The sequence below is a fragment of the Rana temporaria genome, chromosome 13, assembly GCF_905171775.1.
Source record: "Rana temporaria chromosome 13, aRanTem1.1, whole genome shotgun sequence".
Classification (NCBI taxonomy): domain Eukaryota; kingdom Metazoa; phylum Chordata; class Amphibia; order Anura; family Ranidae; genus Rana; species Rana temporaria.
In genome coordinates, this window is record NC_053501.1 from 36,377,974 (window position 1) to 36,398,363 (window position 20,390).

Sequence of the window (20,390 nt, forward strand, 5' to 3'; positions counted from 1 at the left end):
AGGACTATGATTGGGGGGGGGGGGCTATGACTGCAGGGAGGACTGTGATAAGGGGACTATGACTGCAAGGAGGCACTGTGATGGGGAGAGGACATGACTGCAAGGAGGACTATGATGGGGGTGGGGGGGGACTATGACTGCAGGGGTCACGGTCATGGGGAGAGGACATGACTGCAAGGAGGACTATGATGGGGGGGGGACTATGACTGCAGGGATGACTGTGATGGGGGGACTATGACTGCAAGGAGGACTTTGCGGGGGGGACTATGACTGCAGGGGGCACTGTGATGGGGAGAGGACATGACTGCAAGGAGGACTATGATGGGGGGGGGGGTAACTATGACAGCAGGGGTCACTGTTCTTGGGCAGAGGACCTGACTGCAAGGAGGACTTTGATGGGGGGGGGGGGACGACTATGACTGCAGGGAGGACTGTGATGGGGGGGGGGGGACATGACTGCAAGGAGGACTGTGATTGTGGGGGGGGGACTATGACTGCAGGGGGCACTGTGATGGGGAGAGGACATGACTGCAAGGAGGACTGTGATGGGGGGGGGGGGACTATGACTGCAGGGGTCACTGTTCTTGGGCAGAGGACATGACTGAAAGGAGGACTGTGATGGGGGGGGGGGACTATGACTGCAGGGAGGACTGTGATGCGGGGAGGACATGACTGCAGGGAGGACTGTAATTGTGGGGGGACTATGACTGCAGGGGCTATTGTAATGGGGGACATGACTGCAAGGAGGTCTGTCATGGGGGGGGGACTTATGACTGCAAGGGACACTTTGATGGGAGGGGCCATGACTGCAATGTGCACTGTGATAAGGGGGCCCATGACTGCAAGGGGCACTGTGATGGGAGGGGCCATGACTGCAATGTGCACTGTGATAAGGGGGCCCATGACTGCAAGGGGCACTGTGATGGGGGGGGCCCATGACTTCAAGGAGCATTGTGATGGAGGGTATGACTGCAAAGGGTACTGTGATATAAAGGGGACTGCACTGTAATCATTACAATGCAGTCCCCTTTATATCACAGCTTCCCTTTACAGTGCGGTCACCCCTGGCCAAAAAGGTAGGGGACCGCTGCTTTAGAGCATTTTTCTCATATTTCCCAACCTTCTAATGTCCTTATATTAGGAGTCAGCGGCTACAGTATTTGTAGCTGCTGACTTTTATTTTTTTTTTTCCCAGGCGAGACTCCTCTTTAAGTGTTCTTGATTCTTGTTATTTAGACATGTTGACAGCGAGGTTGTTAGTGATATAATGGCTCCATGGCCTTGGTTCAGCTGCCCTACACGCTTTCTTGGTCTTTTAAATATGCTCTAGCACTTTGATGACTGGCATGCATCCATAAGTAAGCAATCTTAGCTAGGCATAATGCCTACTGTTATATTGAGCTATATGGCTGGGAAGTGTTCTGACATTTTGTTAATTAATAGAATTGCATCTGACCTTCACCAATATCCCTTTGTCATGCTTCATCAATTAAAGGAAGAACATTATCATCAGGATCAGCACAATATTTTAACTGTTGTAACTATACGTGAAGTACTTACCTTAGCGGTTTCCTTCTGCACACACATGAAGAATTGTGTATAATATTTTATATATACACTGCAGAGAGTTATGCCGTGTACACGCGATCGTTTTTTCGGGTTGTAAAACATTTTGTTTTTTTAATGTCATTAAAAATTATCGTGTGTGGGCTTCAGAGCATTTTTCGGGTTCTAAAAAATGGCCAAATTTTTTTCGAACATGCTCTATTTTTTCACAACGTTTTTAACGTTATCCCATTTAAGGTTGTAAAAAATGGTCGTATGTGGGCTTTAACGACGTGAAAAACCTGCGCATGCTCAGAAGCAAGTTATGAGACGGGAGCGCTCGTTCTGGTAAAACTAGCGTTTGTAATGGAGGTAGCACATTCATCACGCTGTAACAGACTGAAAAGCGCGAATCGTGTTAAGGCTATAGGGATGGGATAAATGTGATGGTTAGTGTTAAGTTTAGTATTAGGGTAATGAGGAGGTTTGTGTGAAGGGAGTCTTTAGGCAGGGCATTGCTGTTTGTACTCTTCACCAGTATGTAGTACTGATCTCTTAACCACTTCCCGACGGCCGTACGACTATATACGGTCGCAGGGTGGTTCTAGTTCTCTGGGGCGCCGTCATTTGACGTCCGCCCCTTTCCGCGTTCCCCGCGCGCGCTCCCGAGCGCGCAGCGGGGAACTTCTGTGCTGGCCGTGTCCCTTGGACACAGCCAATCACAGATCGCAGTGAACGGCCAATCGGAGTGGCCGTTTGCTAGGCGATCTGTGCGGCCAATGAGAGATGATCTCATATGTTTACATATGAGATCATTTCTCATTCCCGGCTCTCACAGACAGCGGTGCTGTCAGGGAGAGAGGAGACCGATCTGTGTCTCTTGTACATAGAGACAGGGCCGGCGCTACCACTAGGCGGATTAGGCAGCCGCCTAGAGCGCACTGCCGCCTAGAGCGCCCGGCCGCCGGTTATTCTACTACTCCCGCACTGTCCACAGAGCTTGCACTATACACAGGCAGCCGCTCTGAGACTCTGACATGTGTGAAGCAGCGCGCCCCCCCCCCCCCCTCCGCTCTCCGCTCTGACACATCAGTGACATCATGTGGTGTGCGTCCACACTGTCCAGAACACCCCCCAGCCCGCTCTCCACTCTGACTCGGAGCAGAGATAGTTCTGAGCAGCAGCACCAGCCCCCCCACGCTCTCCGCTCTGACGTGTGTGTCCAGCGTCCACCACAACCCCCCCCCCCGGAGGATGCTCTCCTGCACTGGCCGTGTCACATTGGAGTGGAGCCGAAAGTAAATCATGGGACAGTCGCGCGGCGGCTCTCCGGGCTTGGGGATAGATGGAGGCGGAGCCTGGACACAGACAGAGGCAGGTACGAAGTGGGCATACGGGCGCCAAGTATGTACTTACCCCCCCCCCCCAGGCTGCATTGATTGACAGTGGTGAAGCAGCATTGATGGTCACAGCTGAAACTGTATTACTGTAATTGATGGGCACAGGTGAAGCAGCATTAATGGGCACAGGTGGGGCTGGACTGTATTTGATAGGCGCTGGCTGTATTTGATGGGCACCGGTGACGCAGCATTAATGGGCGCTGGGAGACTACTTTTGATGGGCGCTAGTGGGGCTGCCTGCATTTGATGAGCACAGGTGAGGCTGCGTTTGATGGGCGCTGGTAAGACTGCGTTTGATGGGCGCTGGTGAGACTGCGTTTGATGGGCGCAGGTAAGACTGTGTTTGATGGGCGCTGGTGAGACTGCGTTTGATGGGCGCTGGTGAGACTGCGTTTGATGGGCGCTGGTGAGACTGCGTTTGATGGGCGCAGGTAAGACTGTGTTTGATGGGCGCTGGTGAGACTGCGTTTGATGGGCGCTGGTGAGACTGCGTTTGATGGGCGCTGGTGAGACTGCGTTTGATGGGCGCTGGTGAGGCTACGTTTGATGGTCGCTGGTGAGACTGCGTTTGATGGGCGCTGGTGAGGCTGCGTTTGATGGGCGCTGGTGAGGCTGCGTTTGATGGGCGCTGGTGAGGCTGCGTTTGATGGGCGCTGGTGAGGCTGCGTTTGATGGGCGCTGGTAAGACTTCGTTTGATGGGCGCTGGTGAGACTGCGTTTGATGGGCGCTGGTGAGGCTACGTTTGATGGGCGCTGGTGAGGCTACGTTTGATGGTCGCTGGTGAGACTGCGTTTGATGGACGCTGGTGAAACTGATGGGCGCTGGTAAAGATGTGTTTGATGGGCGCTGGTGAGACTGCGTTTGATGGGCGCTGGTGAGACTGCGTTTGATGGGCACTGGTGAGGCTGCGTTTGATGGACGCTGGTGAAACTGCGTTTGATGGACGCTGGTGAAACTGCGTTTGATGGACGCTGGTGAAACTGCGTTTGATGGACGCTGGTGAGACTGCGTTTGATGGACGCTGGTGAAACTGCGTTTGATGAGCGCTGGTGAGGCTGCGTTTGATGGGCGCTGGTGAGGCTGCGTTTGATGGGCGCTGGTGAGGCTGCGTTTGATGGGCGCTGGTGAGGCTGCGTTTGATGGGCGCTGGTGAGGCTGCGTTTGATGGGCGCTGGTGAGGCTGTGTTTGATGGGCGCTGGTGAGGCTGTGTTTGATGGGCGCTGGTGAGGCTGCGTTTGATGGGCGCTGGTGAAACTGTGTTTGATGGGCGCTGGTGAGGCTGTGTTTGATGGGCGCTGGTGAGGCTGTGTTTGATGGGCGCTGGTGAGGCGGTGTTTGATGGGCGCTGGTGAGGCTGCGTTTGATGGGCGCTGGTGAGGCTGCGTTTGATGGGCGCTGGTGAGGCTGTGTTTGATGGGCGCTGGTGAGGCTGTGTTTGATGGGCGCTGGTGAGGCTGTGTTTGATGGGCGCTAGTGGGGCTGCATTTGATGAGCACAGGTGAGACTGTATTTGATGGGCACAGGTGAGGCTGCATTTCATTGGCACTAAGGATGAGCTCTGGCGTGTTCGCATAGAACACGTGCAGAGCCCGCCAGGAAGTGTGCATGGCGCTGTGCTAATCACAGCCAGGAAGACATTGTCCCGATGCTCGGCTGCAGGGATCGTGAAATGTCTCCCTGGCTGTTATTAGTGCAGCGCCGTTCACACTTCCTGGCGGGCTCTGCACGTGTTCTATGCGAACACGCCAGAGCTCATCCTTAATTATCACAGGTGAGGCTGCATTTGATGGGCACAGGTGAGACTGTATTTGATGGGCACTGGTAAAACTTCCTGAATTTGATGGGCACAGGTGAGGCTGCATTGATTGGCACTGGTGAAGCGGCATCACTTACAGTCACACACAGACACTGAAACACACAATGCATTCCTGTAGACACACAAAAACCTCTGATCCCTTTATTAAAAAGGTGTGGTGTACATGGGTAGGGCAATGGGGGTGGAGTCAGGGGTGGAGCTAAAGGTGTGCGCAGCTTTTTGCATTAGGGTGTGCACCCCAAATGTATTAAAACATGAACGGGGTTAATAGGGCAGTGGATGGTGTCAGTAGAGCAGTGGACTTGTCAGTAGGGCAGAGGTTGGTGTCCGCAGGGCAGTGGATGGTGTCAGTATGTTTTTGTTTGTGTTATTTTTTTAAAAGACTTTTAGGAGCTCCATTGGGGGGCTTTGGTGGAATATTAGCAGGGGGACTCTGCACCGCATGGGGTGATTAGGGTGTGCCCTGGCACACCCCCTGCGCGCGCCTATTGGTGGAGCGGGGGGGGGGCGGCAAAATGAGGTTTCGCCTAGGGTGTCAAAAATCCTTGCACCAGCCCTGCATAGAGACACAGATCGGTCACCTCCCCCAGTCACCCCCCTTCCCCCACAGTTAGAACACTATATAGGGAATACATTTAACCCCTTCCTCACCCCCTAGTGTTAACCCCTTCCCTGCCAGTCACATTTATACAGTAATTAGTGCATATTTATAGCACTGATTGCAGTATAAGTGTGAATGGTGCCAAAAATGTGTCAAAAGTGTCCGATGTGTCCGCCATAATGTCGCAAAAAAAAAAAAAAAAAATCACAGATCGCTGCCATTACTAGTAAAAAAAATAAATAAAAAATAATAATTCTGTCCCTTATTTTGTAGGCGCTATAACTTTTGCACAAACCAATCGCTTATTGCGATTTTTTTTTTGTTTTTTACTAAAAATATGTAGAATACGTATCGGCCTAGACTGAGGATAAAAAAAAAAAAAAAATTTAGCTATTTATTATAGCAACAAGTAAAATAAATATTTTTTTTTTCAAAATTGTCGCTCTATTTTTGTTTATAGCGCAAAAAATAAAAACCGCAGAGGTGATCAAATACCACCAAAAGAAAGCTCTATTTGTGGGAAAAAAAGGACGTAAATTTTGTTTGGGAGCCACGTCGCACGACCGCGCAATTTTCAGTTAAAGCGACGCAGTGCCGAATCGCAAAAAATGCTCTGGGCAGGAAGGGGGTTTAAGTGCCCAGTAAGGAAGTGGTTAAAATACATTTTAATTTCCCAAACCCTATCATATATTTCTACTTGCACCCACATTTTGACAAAGCAATGCACCATTGTGAAAGGGACCTTGCCAATATCTGGGAATTTAGGCAGAATGCCTCTGGACTTGGATACAGAAGGTATGTTGTCTATAGATTATACCTGTGACAACATAGAGGCTGTAGATCCCTGATTAAAGTGCCGTCTCCTGCTTGCGTGCGATAGAGCCGTCATGCATTTCTGTCTGTAGTGACAGAAAAAATATTCCATATGCAATTCTGAATACATCTAAGGATATCTGTGTATTATAGAGTGAGAATGAGACAAGCGCACCAGGTTCAGAATGCGATTTATTGCCCTGTAAGCTTTTTCTTCAAAGACACAAAGATGTAGCTGGACTTCGATCTTGGAAGAAAGATGTCAGGGGGTGATCAATAGAGAATCCTGATGATATGCGTCCTGAACAAGCAGCTTTCAGAGTTAATGGAGAATAGCTGATGCAATGTAACAGAGGAAAACCCCTTTATGGCTTCCATTACTCCCAGTGGTGGAAAGTGCAGTTCAGATGAGATAAAGAAGCTGTTGTTAATATATGCACGTTCCGAAATCAACACTTCAATGCCTCACTTGTAAGGAGAGTAAGTTCATAATATCCTCATCATGTGGAAATTGTAACCATTACAGACAGGTTATCCATAAACTGCAGAGTAGACAGTAGTGTCCTCCATTGCCCCCGTTTATATTACTCCCGTCACATCAGCGTCCTGACCTGTGGCGAGGAGCCGCAGCTGAGACGGCGAGTGCCTTGCCTTTCTTTTCAAAAATGGCACCAGGCGGCACCATTATGTCACTGTCCATGCGCCCACCTGGCTGAAAATGGGCACACGTGTACGAGCTTTCCCAAGCCCAGAACGGCACATGCGCAGTTGTGCTGTCGACCCACAGCCAGGCCCGGATTTCCCACAAGGCCACTGAGGCCAGGCCACTGAGTCCCCCGACGCCCGGAAGATACAGTTAAGGGCGGTAAGTTATGGGGGAATCCACCCGCTCGTTAACAAGTGATTGCGGCGATGTCGCCGAAATCACTTGTAAAATATGTGCTCCCGTCCGTCCTCCCCTCTCCCCCCCACCCCACATACCTCTCTCTGCTGGCTCTGTCTTCGGGAGTCCGTCCTCCCCCCGGCCACCGAGTCTGTCTCCTGTCCCTGCTGCCGATGTACACAGTGAGAGAGGAGAGCTGTGCTCTTCCCATCTCAGCTGTGACAGGAGTTCTAGCACAGTGCTAGGACTCCTGTTTTGGAGGTGACAGGGTCAATAAAGAGAACATGTCACCTCCAATTGCTATCACACAGGAATTTTTTTCTCCTGTGTGATAGCAAAAAAGTAAAGTGAAAAAAAATTGATAAAAAATAAATAAGACATAATAATTAAATTAATAAAATAAAAAAGTAAAGAATAAGAAAAAATAATAAGAAAAATAATAAGAAAATTATACAAAAATTTAAGAAAGTAAGCGACAAGCTACAAATAAAAAAAAAAAAAAAAAGTGGTAAAAAAACAAACAAAACATATTTGATCTAACCGTGCCGCACATTCTCCGTTGATTTGGGGGGGTTCGGTTGGCGGGGGAGGGGGTGCATTGTGGAACCTGGCCTTGGGGCGGCAGGGAGAGAAAATCCGGCCCTGCCCACAGCCATATTTTTTACAGGCACCGCTGCCCGTAACTGTCATGTACGGGCAGCATGAAAATGGGCTTAAACTCTGCCTGTAAATTAACGGGAGGTTGGCAACACTGCCCACCTCTGCCTCAGCTTGTGGCGCCTAGGCGTGGTGCAAGTGGTATCAGCAAGGGCACCCGAATGTGAAAAAGCTGAGAAGTGGATTCTTCGTAAATTGGATATTTATTGACCACGGAATATCATAAAAACAACATCAACACATTTCATGGGCCACTTCCTCAAGATAGTGCATAAAATGCTTTAAAACAGCTGTGATCTGTCTCTCCAGCTGAACGTTAGCATGCTCTAGGGAAATGGCTCGGGACCTGGATGCTAATGGAGATCACTAGAATATTGGTGTCTACTACAGTGATTTTCCACTTCTAGAGGAATCCTATAGGTATGGTATATGCATAACTACAGTATCTCACAGAAGTGAGTACAACCCTCACATTTTTGTAAATATTTTATTCTATCTTTTCATGTGACAACACTAAAGAAATAAAAACATTTTACAATGTAAAGTTGTGAGTGTACAGCTTGTATAACAGTGTAACTTTACTGCCCCCTCAAAATATCTCAACACACAGCCATCAATGTCTAAACCGCTGACAACAAAATTGAGTGCACCCCCAAGTGAAAATTTCCAAATTGGGCCCAAAGTGTTAATATATTGTGTGGCTGCCATTATTTTCCAACACGGCCTTAACCCTCTTGGGCATGGAGTTCACCAGAGCTTCACAGGTTTCCACTGGAGTTCTCTTCCACTCCTCCATGACAACATCACAGAGCTGGTGGACGTTTGAAACCTTGCACTCCTCCACCGTCCATTTGAGGAATGCTCAATAGGGTTTAGGTCTGGAGACATGCTTGGCCAGTCCATCACTTTTACCCTCAGCTTCTTTAGCTTTGCAGTGGTCATCTTGGAGGTGTGTTTAGGGTCGTTTTCATGTTGGAATACTGCCCTGCGGCCCAGTCTCCAAAGGGAGGGGATCATGCTCTGCTTCCGTATGTCACAGTACATGTTGGCATTCATGTTTCTCTCAGTGAACTGTAGCTCCCCAGTGCTGGCAGCACTCATGCAGCCCCAGTTCATGACTCTGCCACCACCATGCTTGACTGTAGGCAAGACACACTTGTCTTTGTTCTCCTCACCTGGTTGCCGCCACACATGCTTGACACCATCTGAACCAAATCTTGGTGTCATCAGACCACGGGACATGGTTCCAGTAATCCATGTCCTTGGTCTGCTTGTCTTCAAACTGTTTGCAAGCTTTCTTGTGCATTATCTTTAGAAGAGGTTTCCTTCTGGGATGACAGCCATGCAGACCAAGTTAATGCAGTGTGCAGCGTATGGTCTGCGCACTGACAGGGTGACCCCCCACCCCTTCAACCTCTGCAGCAATGCTGGCAGCACTCACACGTCTATTTCCCCAAGACAATCTCTGTATATGATGCTGAGCACATGCACTCAACTTCTTTGGTCGACCTGTCCTGTTAAATCGCTGTATGGTCTTTGTCACTGTGCTGAAGCTCAGTTTCAGGGTCTTGGCAATCTTCTTATAGCCTAGGCCATCTTTATATATAACAATTCTTTTCATTTCAGCTCCTCAGAGAGTTGTTTGCCATGAGGTGTCATGTTGAGCTTTCAGTGACCAGTATGAGAGAGTGAGAGCGATAACACCAAATTTAACACACCTGCTCCCCATTCACACCTGAGACCTTGTAACACTAACGAGTCACATGACACCAGGGAGGGAAAATGGCTAATTGGGCCCAATTTGGACATTTTCACTTGGAGGTGTACTCACTTTTGTTGCCAGTGGTTTAGACATTAATGGTTGTGTGTTGATTTATTTTGAGGGGAAAGCAAATTTACACTGTTAAACAAGCTGTACACTCACCACTTTACATTGTAGCAAAGTGTCATTTCTTCAGTGTTGTCACATGAAAAGATATAATAAAATATTTACCAAAATGTGTGGGTTGTACTCACTTTTGTGATATACTGTATGTACATGGCAAGGATTTTAACAAACTGTTGCAGATTCCTACCTTTCGTTATTTTAAGGAAATCCCTGTGTGTTTCTCTGTGTCCATGTGGGAAAGTGAATCTAATGGGAGTGGTATCATAATTATTTATCAGCTGCAGGGCACTATTGAGGAAATCTGCTGGCCCCTTCATCCCTTTAGACATGCTCCTATTGGGAGTATCTCACCAAAAATTAAAATGTTGTTCCAGGGGATGCCTGAAATCTGAATTGTATCTTAGAGTAGAATTCTGGGAAAATCGGTGAGCCAATCACACAAGCAAGAGATTCTGTGTACAGAACACCTCCAGGTAGCCATATTGAATTACATTTCATTTTCAGAAAATTACAGCAATTGAAAAGGAAAGGCAATTTATAATAACATTCAATTATAATATGACTTGTGTCACAATTATATATACTATATTATCTTTTCTTTATGTGCATTTTTTCCCAAGAAATTAGTTACCCTTTAAAAAGACTAAAGATCTTGTGTTCTTTAGCCCACGTTCACATCGGGCTGATTTGACATGTGATTTGACATCGGCTATTGTGCCAGCAATGGCACCGTCCTGTTGTGCTCATTAAGGAAAATTTTCCTGCACGGTATTTATGATTTAAATCATTTTTAACAATGATATTTTTAACATACAGGTTCAATCAAATATGACCACGGTCTAAAAATATGAAATTTATTCACCAGACATGTAATCATACAAAATAGATATATATATTGGTTTACAAAACCAAACATTACATAAAATTTAAATACAGATTGTGCTATATAAAAGCTTGAATATCAGTTGAAACACCCATTAAATTGGGTTGTAGTACCTTTGACATGACACAGCAATGATAAACTTCCCTGTAGAATCAATAACCATGTAAAATGACAATTAGACAGAACGGGCCAGATTCACAAAGAGATACGACGGTGTATCTCCTGATACGCCGTCGTATCTCTGACTTAAACTGGTCGTATCTATGCGCCTGATTCATAGAATCAGTTACGCATAGATATGGCTAAGATCCGACAGTGTTACACTGTGTTACACCGTTGGATCTTATTTTCAATTTGAAAATGGCGTGGGGGCGTTCCCGCTGATTTACGCTGAATAATATGTAAATCAGCGAGATACGCGAATTCACGAACGTACGCGGACCCGACGCAGTGTTACGACGTTTCCGTAGCGGTTTTCCCGGCGTATACTTACCCCTGCTTCTATGAGGCGCAGCCAATGTTAGGTATAGCCGTCGTTCCCGCGTCGAGTTTGAATTTTTTTACGTCGTTTGCGTACTCCGATTCAGAAACCCGCGCGTCGCAAGTTACGCTCACGTCGAAACCACTGACGTCCTAGTGACGTCAGTGGGAGCAATGCACGCCGGGAAATTTCGCGGACGGCGCATGCTCATTTAAATCGGCGCGGGAACGCGCCTGATTTAAATAGTACACTCCCCCTAGCCGCGGAATTTGAATTCCGCCAGGGGGATTTGCGAGACGCCGCCGCAAGTTTGGAGGTAAGTGGTTTGTGAATTACCCACTTGCCTCTCAAACTTGCGGCAGCGTATCTTAAATCAGATAGATCGAGCGGATCTAAAGATCCGCTGATCTACGTGAATCTGGCCCAACGTCTGTATTTCAGGTAATACTGCAGGTAAGTAAGTGGTTAACAACGTGAAATAAAATTAGACGTTTGTTATGTCAATTCAATGGAAACTATGCAAATGAAAAATATATTGAAAATTGAATCTTTAGAGAAAAATCTACAAGGCGGTTATTGATTCGAGAGAATAATTATCAATTGTATAATACTCAATGAATCAATATTTAAGAGAACACCAATGAATATAAAATAAAAATCAATACGACATAATTACCCGTTCTAAAATGGCTACTGGTCTGAATTGCTGATTACCAGAGTTTTTAGAATGGCTGCTATGGCTTTTAAGATGGCTACTCTTAGACCCCTTTCACACTGAGGAGTTTTTCAGGCGGTACATCGCTAAAAATAGCGCTGCTATACCGCCTGAAAAACTCCTGCACTGCATACTCAATGTGAAAGCCCGAGTTACGCCGTTTACGTTAGAGATACGCCGGCGTAAAGATAAAGCTGCTCCCTAGGTGGCGCAGCCCATGCAAGGTATGGACGTCGGAACAGGCCTATCTTTTTACGTCGTTTGCGTAATTTGTACGCGAATTGGTGCTGGACTTAATTTACATTCACGTCGAAACGGCGTACTTTGGAGCAATGCACACTGGGATATGTCCACGGACGGCGCATGCCGTCAATCACGTCGGGTCACCAGTCATTTACATAAAACACGCCCCCCTGTTCCACATTTGAATTAGGCTCGCTCAGGCCGGCCCATTTACGCTAACTTAGGAGGCAAGTGCTTTGTGAATACAGCACTTGCCTCTCTGACTTACGGCGGCGTAGCGTATATGCAATACGCTACCCCGCCTCAAAAGTGAGCCGCCCTACCTGAATCCAGCTACTAGTCTCTGGCAAGCTGCCTGAAGCAGTTGCTGCAAAGTAGCTTTCCAGGCATAGGGTCATCTCCACATGACCAGCATTTGCCTTTTCGGGCGCTGAGCCCTCGGAGGAGAAGCTGTGTGCGTTCTCTTAAGCATATATTTCTGCCTTGGAAAAATCCTGACGATCCAGAGAGTCTCTGGACCTCCTTGAGCGGCTGGGACTGCAATAGACAGGAAGACATGCTCGTCAGAGCAGAACGCACTCTTTTTCCCGCATCTTCTTGCCAAATGTTGGCCCTTACCTGGTATAGCGGTTGTCTAAGGCTCATGCAAGAGATCCCTCATTTTTTTGGGCACATAGTAACAAAATTTTAATAAAACAAATCTGGGCAACCCCCCCCTTATCCCCATACTAGGATAGCAAGACTTACCTGTCATTGACTGTTCCTCAGAATGAATAGCAAAGGCATCCATTACCTGCCCGTTTGTCCTCTGCAAATAGATCACCTGAGAGAGAGAAACTCAGCCCTCTCTCACCTCTTTTCTAATGAAAAAAAAAGGGCTAGTACAATTAGGAGAGCCAATGCCCATCCACACAAAAGGACACTTTTAGGCTGCATTCACACCTAAGCGACAAAACGCCCGACGCGGGACGCTTCTGCCGCTAGAGGGGAGAATTCCCATTGCTGTCTATGGAGATGGTTCACATCTCATAGACGCGCAACGCCTGTCGCCTGAAAAAAAGTCCCGGACCCTTTTTTTCACGCGACAGGCGCGTTTTCCCATAGACAGCAATGGGAATACTTTTAGGAAAAAAAAAAAATTGAAACATTTGTACTCGCGGCAAATCTGCCGCTACACGCGAACGCGGCTGTCGCTTAGGTGTAAATGCAGCCTTAAGCTGGCTACACATCATACAATCCTGCATATTTTTTCCCTCAGATTTACCAAAACCACACAATATGAGGTCAAACCTTAAAGGGGTTGTAAAGGTAATTTTTTTATTTTCTAAACAGGTTCATTTAAAGCGGAGGTTCACCCTAAAAAACAACTTTGTACCATGCCATCCAGCATACTAGCGTCAGCTACAGTATGCCTTTATTTATTTTTTTGGCGCTGTACTTACAGTTTAATCCTTTAGTTTCAGAGTAGGCGTTCCTATGAAGAGTGGAACATGATTGACGGCCGGCTATGGCGCGTCACGCGTTCCGAAAATGGCCGAGATAGGACTCGGCTCTTCACGGCGCTATACGGCGCCTGCGCACAGACTAGGAGCTGACTGCGCAGGCGCCGTATAGAATCGAGTCCTATCTCGGCCATTTTCGGAAAGCGTGACGCGCCATAGCCGGCCGCCAATCATGTTCCCCTCTTCATAGGAACGCCTACTCCCCGCGGGAGTCTGAAACTAAACTAAAGGATTAAACTGTAAGTACAGCGCCAAAAAAATAAATAAAGGCATACTGTAGCTGATGCTAGTATGCTGGATGGCATGGTAGACCAAGATTTTTTTTTTTTTTTAGGGTGAACCCCCGCTTTAAGCTAGTGGGATATGTGCAGCGCTAATGGAGAGGACAAAATCTAATAAACAGGTTTTGTAAAAGGAGATCAAAATATAGGCAAGTAAAACATGGTATCACACGATGACTACTTGAAATTAGCAAAAAATACTGAGTGCGTGAACAACCAGATGAGAATAATCAATAATAGTCCAAAGTAGACCTCAGATGAACATTTGAACTATTGAAAGACTGTATGGAGCAACAGATGACCACTTTAAAAGTGACATGAATTGCTGAATGCGTGAGCACCCAGATGGGAACCTCAGCTGATCACAGAAGTCCACTGAAAGACTGCACACAATATCAAATGGATAGTCTATTCAACCATGTGGTGGATATTAGCAGATCTTTAAATTGATGGTAATAAGGAGACATAGATGTGAAGACAATCCTAGATCGATAAATTGGACACTCTTACCATGTGGCGTGGACCCAAGTACCTTTCGGTCTGAGTCAATCGAGCAGAGGTAAGAATGTTGATGCGACCAGCTCTCCCGTCAGCGTCTCCCTTGGTGCTTAGTAGCTCCTCCAATCGCCGATCTGGATGGAATCCTCCACAGTTGTAGACTTTCAGCAGCTCATTAGTGTGTACTGAGGTGACAAAAGCTACTCCTCCACAGCTTTAGGGCGTATAAAAGGCATGCAAGAAAGCAAAAAAAGCCTCCACATGGCGTAGATCAGATTGACCAAAAAAGGGTTTATTAAAAACAGGAACCAAACAACAAAAAAATAAATAAAAAGTAGATAAAATAGTAAGCATCCAGCAATGGTTACACAGGGTGATCACAAGTAAAAGGGCGCAGTATCGGCAGCAAGTGTAGAACCCATGTTTTACTTGCCTATATTTTGATCTCCTTTTACAAAACCTGTTTATTAGATTTTGTCCTCTCCATTAGCGCTGCACATATCCCACTTCCAATTCTGTCACATATCTTTCTGTATGTTTAGTGCCAGCAGCTTTTTCACCTTTCTATAGCAGCACGGTAATTCTTCCCCATATTCCATCATTTAAGCTAGTGCATTGTTGGTTCACCAACATTTTCCTTTGATTTCCCTTCTAAATGTTTGTTTTTTTCTTTGTCTGAATTTCTCACTTCCTGTTCCTCCTCAGTAAGCTTTTCTGTCTGACTAACCCCCAGCCAGAACAGCTTGGATGATGGGGGCAAGTTTACTGAGTAAAAACAGGAAGTGATAAATTCAGACAAAGAAAAAAAACATTTAGAAGGAAAAGGTAAGTGAATTAACAATGCACTAGCTTAAAGGAACCTATTTAGAAAATAAAAAACAAACCTTTACAACCCCTTTAAGAGCCTCAATTTGTATGCAATCAGGCAGGCCCCTGCACCACATGGTCCCAGCAAATCGAAAGGAAATCAGACAACAAAAGTTGCACAGTGTGCATGGGGCCTTTAGAGACATGAGAGCAAGAAAAAAATAAGTTTTGGAGAAATTAACAGACCTGGAAAGAGTTTTATAGGAGAGAAGACATCATGCAGTCCCAGCTGCTGGATCTGGACTCCAAAGCAGGCATGCCATAAGAGGATTGTATGCCAATTATGAGGGTGTAGACAGTAGTACAATCTTACTTCCTGTTGTGTCCCTAGGGATGGGAAATGCAGGGGAATACCAATAATGACGGTGTAGATAGTAATACAATCTTACTTCCTGTTGTGTCTCTAGGGATGGGAAGTGCAGGGGAATATCACCGAGAGTGTGTAGATAATAATACAATCTTACTTCATATTGTGTCTCTAGGGATGGGAAGTGCAGAGGAATACCAATAATGAGGGTGTGGACAGTAATAAAATCTTACTTCCTGTTGTTTCCTAAGGTATGGGAATTGCAGAGGAATACCAATAATGAGGGTGTGTAGATAATAATACAATCTTACTTCCTGTTGTGTCCCTAGGGATGGGAAGTGCAGGGGAATATCACTAACGAGAGTGTAGATAGTAATACAATCTTACTTCCTGTTGTGTCCCTAGGGATGGGAAGCGCAGAGTAATATCGCTAATGAGGGTGTAGACAGTAATACAATCTTACTTCCTGTTGTGTCTCTAGGGATGGGAAGTGCAGGGGAATATCACTAACGAGAGTGTAGATAGTAATACAATCTTACTTCCTGTTGTGTCCCTAGGGATGGGAAGCGCAGAGTAATATCGCTAATGAGGATGTAGACAGTAATACAATCTTACTTCCTGTTGTGTCCCTAGGGATGGGAAGCGCAGAGTAATATCGCTAATGAGGATGTAGACAGTAATACAATCTTACTTCCTGTTGTGTCCCTAGGGATGGGAAGCGCAGAGTAATATCGCTAATGAGGATGTAGACAGTAATACAATCTTACTTCCTGTTGTGTCCCTAGGGATGGGAATATCACTAATGAGGATGTAGACAGTAATAAAATCTTACTTCCTGTTGTGTCCCTAGATATGGGTAGTGCAGGGGAATACCAATAATGAGGGTGTAGACAGTAATACAATCTTACTTCCTGTTGTGTTTCTAGGGATGGGAAGCGCAGAGAAATATCACTAATAAGGATGTAGACAGTGGGCCAGATTCTCAAAAGAGTTACGCCGGTGTATCTACTGATACACCGGCGTGATTCGAATTCCCGCCGACGTATCATTGTTTTGTATTCACAAAACAAGATACGCCAGAATTAGGCTTGGATCCGACTGGTGTAAGTCACTTACACCGTCGGATCCTAAATGCAATACAACGCTGACCGCTAGGTGGCATTTACAATCAGGTCTCATTTCACTATGCAAATGAGCCTGATACACCGATTACCGAACGAATTTGCGTCGCGTACGTCGTTTCCGTAAGCGTAAGGTTACCCCTGCTATATGAGGGGTAACCTTACGCCAGTCCGCCGTATGCCATGTTAAGTATGGCGTCGGGTCCGCTTCGGCTTTTTCCATCGGTTACGTCGTTTTCCTAAGTTGTTCTTGAATACGACTTTAAGTCAATGACGCTCACGTCGGCGTCATTGACGTTTTCCGTCGTGAGCTGGAGCATGCGTACTGGGCTATTTTTCAGCCCGGCGCATGCGCAGTTCAATTGGCGCGGGGGCGCGCTTAATTTGAATACTAGCCGCCCCCTTCGAATTACGCGGCCATACGCCGGGCCATTTACACTACGCCGCCGCAAATTACGGAGCAAGTGTTTGGGGAATACGGTACTTGCTCCTGTAAGTTGTGGCGGCGTAGTGTAAATGGCTTACGCGACGCCGCCGCAGGATGTACGAGAATCTGGCCCAGTAATACAATCTTACTTCCTGTTGTGTCCCTATATCCAAAGCTAAAAAAAATGCCTAAATTGGGCTTTAAGCACCCACTTACCTTCCAAAATCTATTAATATTCATTAAATTTAAAATAAAAGTGTGGTATTATCAGGTGAATGATGGTAAATTCTGATTCAATGAAGATGACCGTGTATGAGGATGACTATAAAGAAAAACAAGGGACGCAGTGGTAATCAGGACAGTGAGCCATGCTTGTCTTAGCTCAGCTATGCATCATCTCTGTATTAGTCATACAAACAGATGGAATGCTTATACTGCCCTATGCATGTTGTAAACCCCTCTATTTAGTCTGGATTTTTTTTTTTTTTGCCGTAAAGCTTCCCAGCAAATGCATTTCAGTTCAAAGGCAGCTGTGCATCCCTTTTCTAACGACACATCCCTGAGGCAATCACATCACCGTGCTGATTTGCTGCAGTGGAGACTGCAGCGTCTACTCTGTGCCCTCCCCCTTCTCTCCCTTTCTGCTTAGAGCATCAGTCTGTAGCTAGTGCATGTAAGCAAGTCTGGTCCTCTCACCTATTCATGCTTTGGAATGCTGTAGCAAAAAAAATACAGCGCCTCCGAAGAAAGCATTAGTGACTCCCCAGCCCTACAAGGATGCAGGCCAGTGCAGACTCCACCAGGATGGAATGTTTCTGGAGCAACTGGAAATGCCAGGGTAATGTTCGCTCGATCGTGAGCCATGCACGACATATACAATGACACCTACTGCATGTCTTAGCCCTGAGAACACACATTTTTTATTTATTTTTTATTTTACCTGCGGGCTAACCTTATGATCTGTTATGTTCATCTCCATCTTTTAATCACGACCGTTGCATGCCAGTCATACCATTTCTTTTGTTACATAGAAATGCATATTGTGATGGGAGAATGTTATGTCTATACACAATGCCAGCCCTGTGTTTGTGCTCTTTAATAGGTTTTTCTTTTAATGTTCTAGAGAATATTATACTTTTGAGAATATTTATGGCAGGGAACAATGCTCTAGGCTTATATTAAAGGGACTCCCTTTGGGGGGGGGGGGGGGGGACACACGCCCATGTAATATCCCTGTCTACACAAAGAAATCTGTGCAAGGCTGTACCCGTAATCTCACAATATAAATATATAAGGAGATCCCAGGTGGCTGATTTTATACATTTTTTTTTTATTTTATTTTATGGCGATAAATTGAATTGGCTGTTTTTCAATAACGTACTGGGTTGGGCTGTAGCCGCCCAAGGGCCAGGATGGTGTCGTTGGGGTTTAATTTAAATGAAACGTTTCTTAATATTAGCTCTGGGTGTGGCTTGTGAAGCTCCTTTTCTGTCTGCTTTTTCAGCCATGTTGTCAGTGTCCTGCCTGCATCCTTTGTTATAGTTAAAAAAAAAAAAAAAAAAAATCCGTGCCAGGCTCGGCTGTCAGCTGAGAATTTAACGTCTCGGTCACAATCAGAATTGCGTTTTTTATCTGCTGATTTCCCTATTTTAATTGGGTGTTTCTGTAACGACAGGACGCGAGAAAGCATTTGAAAAATCTAGATTTAAAAATAAATAAAAATAGCAGTATAGAGAAAATCAGGCCCTTTGCTCCTTTTTCATAGAAAAAATTTGGATATTTGACATAATAATTGCATGTAGACTGTATGTATTTATGCTTGTTATGCTGAGAGCGGTGGCTCCAAGTCCTCGGTTGCCATGGTTACAAAACTCAGTCGGCTTTCAGTCCTGTAGTGATAAAGCAAATTTACCCTTTACTTGCTGCACAGGCCTAAAAAGATGGCTGGTAAGCCCAATTGGGTTTATGCCAGAGCAAGGTTTTTTTTATTTTTATTTTTTAACCTTTATTTGTCATTTTGTTTTTGTTTTTTTTTCATTTGTATTATTCATTTTGTTTTGTCTTTCTTGAAAGCATCCCTGGCCTCTTTTCTGGCGTAAAGTAATATATTTTCTGAATCTGCTTTGTGTTTCAGAGGCGGCCCCCTTTATCTTTTTTTTTTTTTTCCAGAATGTCCTAGAGCTCCACACCTAATAAGAATTTTCTCTGTGGAGTTTGGGTGCAGTGCTGGTTACAACGCATGTCTAAGGCCTGTCTGGAATTTCTGTGCCATAATGGTAGTGGAGGGGGGGGGGTGCTTTTATTTTTTTCCTTTTTATTGTATTGCAGTTCACAGAAAAATACCTTGAACATTTAAAAAAGAAATAAAAAAAGAAAATTCTTCATATGACATGTGTTTGGGCCTTTGCTGCACAAGCGATTTCTAATGATTAATCACGCAATTCAGTTTCATTTAGCTCAATATACATCCACCATACAAGCACTGATGTTTAACCTTTTTTATTGTAAGTCTGTTTTATTTATTTTTTCATTTTCTGTTAAATACAGGCCTGTGATCTGGTATTGGTAATGCTTGTGGTTTTGTTTCAATGTAATTAGCATGGCCTTTTACAGGCAAATAATTCAGAAGATTGATTGAAACTTGAGAATCACAATGACAACTGCAACATTGTATGCTAAAAAAAAAAATAGGAGTAAGAAAAAATTAGTCTAAAATATTTTCCAGCTTGTTAAAAAAAAATCAATATCTGCACAGTAGAATTTTACGAGAAATATTATCACCGCAGATTTGCTTCAGAGCGATTTTCCAATGCAAAATCAATCTCTGCACACAATATTGTTTTCCAGAAATATTTTTAACAGTAGTAATTATATAGAGTAAAGGACAGTTAGTCTTTTCTACAGTTTAAAGCACAGATCAACTAATTGCCCTAAAATGTTTAAGTTCTTTGAGTGTTATGACTTTTCCTTAAAGCGGTATTAAACCCAAAACCAAAGATGTTGTATACTACAGATTACCAATCATTAGATGTGGTGACTGCCTTCATTTTTCTTTTTTTTTCTTTTGTTTTCCACTGCTGATCTGGCCAGCAACACATCTCCCCCTCCCACTCTGGATGAAGGAGCACAGGGGGCACATTTGGACATCTGCATTGTCAGTCTGGGGGGGAGTATTAGATGGACTAGAAGATTTAAATACTCGAATACATGGGCAGGCCCGGATTTACTCCCTTTGCCGCCCCGAAGCCAGATCCTATAATGCCGCCCCCCCGCCAAAAAAAACGAAAGTCCTCCAACCCATGCCCATCATTGCCGCCTCACCGTGCCCATCATTGCAGCCTTGCCATGCCCTCATTGCAGCCTCACCATCATTGTAGCCTTACCATGCCATCATTGCAGCCTTACCGTGCCCTCATTACAGCCTCCCCCATCATCATTGCTGCCTTACTGTGCCCTCATT

The 20,390-nt window shown here is 45.5% G+C and overlaps 1 protein-coding gene across 1 annotated transcript in view; it reads left to right on the top strand.

Annotated features, from left to right (window-relative positions):
- RTN1 (reticulon 1) overlaps positions 1-20,390 on the top strand; it is a 194,702-nt gene that overhangs the window by 143,651 nt on the left and 30,661 nt on the right. Inside the window, exons 4-6 of the mRNA XM_040331957.1 lie at positions 16,016-16,107; positions 16,168-16,238; positions 17,688-17,768. Of these exons, the coding sequence (XP_040187891.1) occupies positions 16,016-16,107; positions 16,168-16,238; positions 17,688-17,768 (244 nt within the window). The remainder of the gene's footprint in view (positions 1-16,015; positions 16,108-16,167; positions 16,239-17,687; positions 17,769-20,390) is intronic.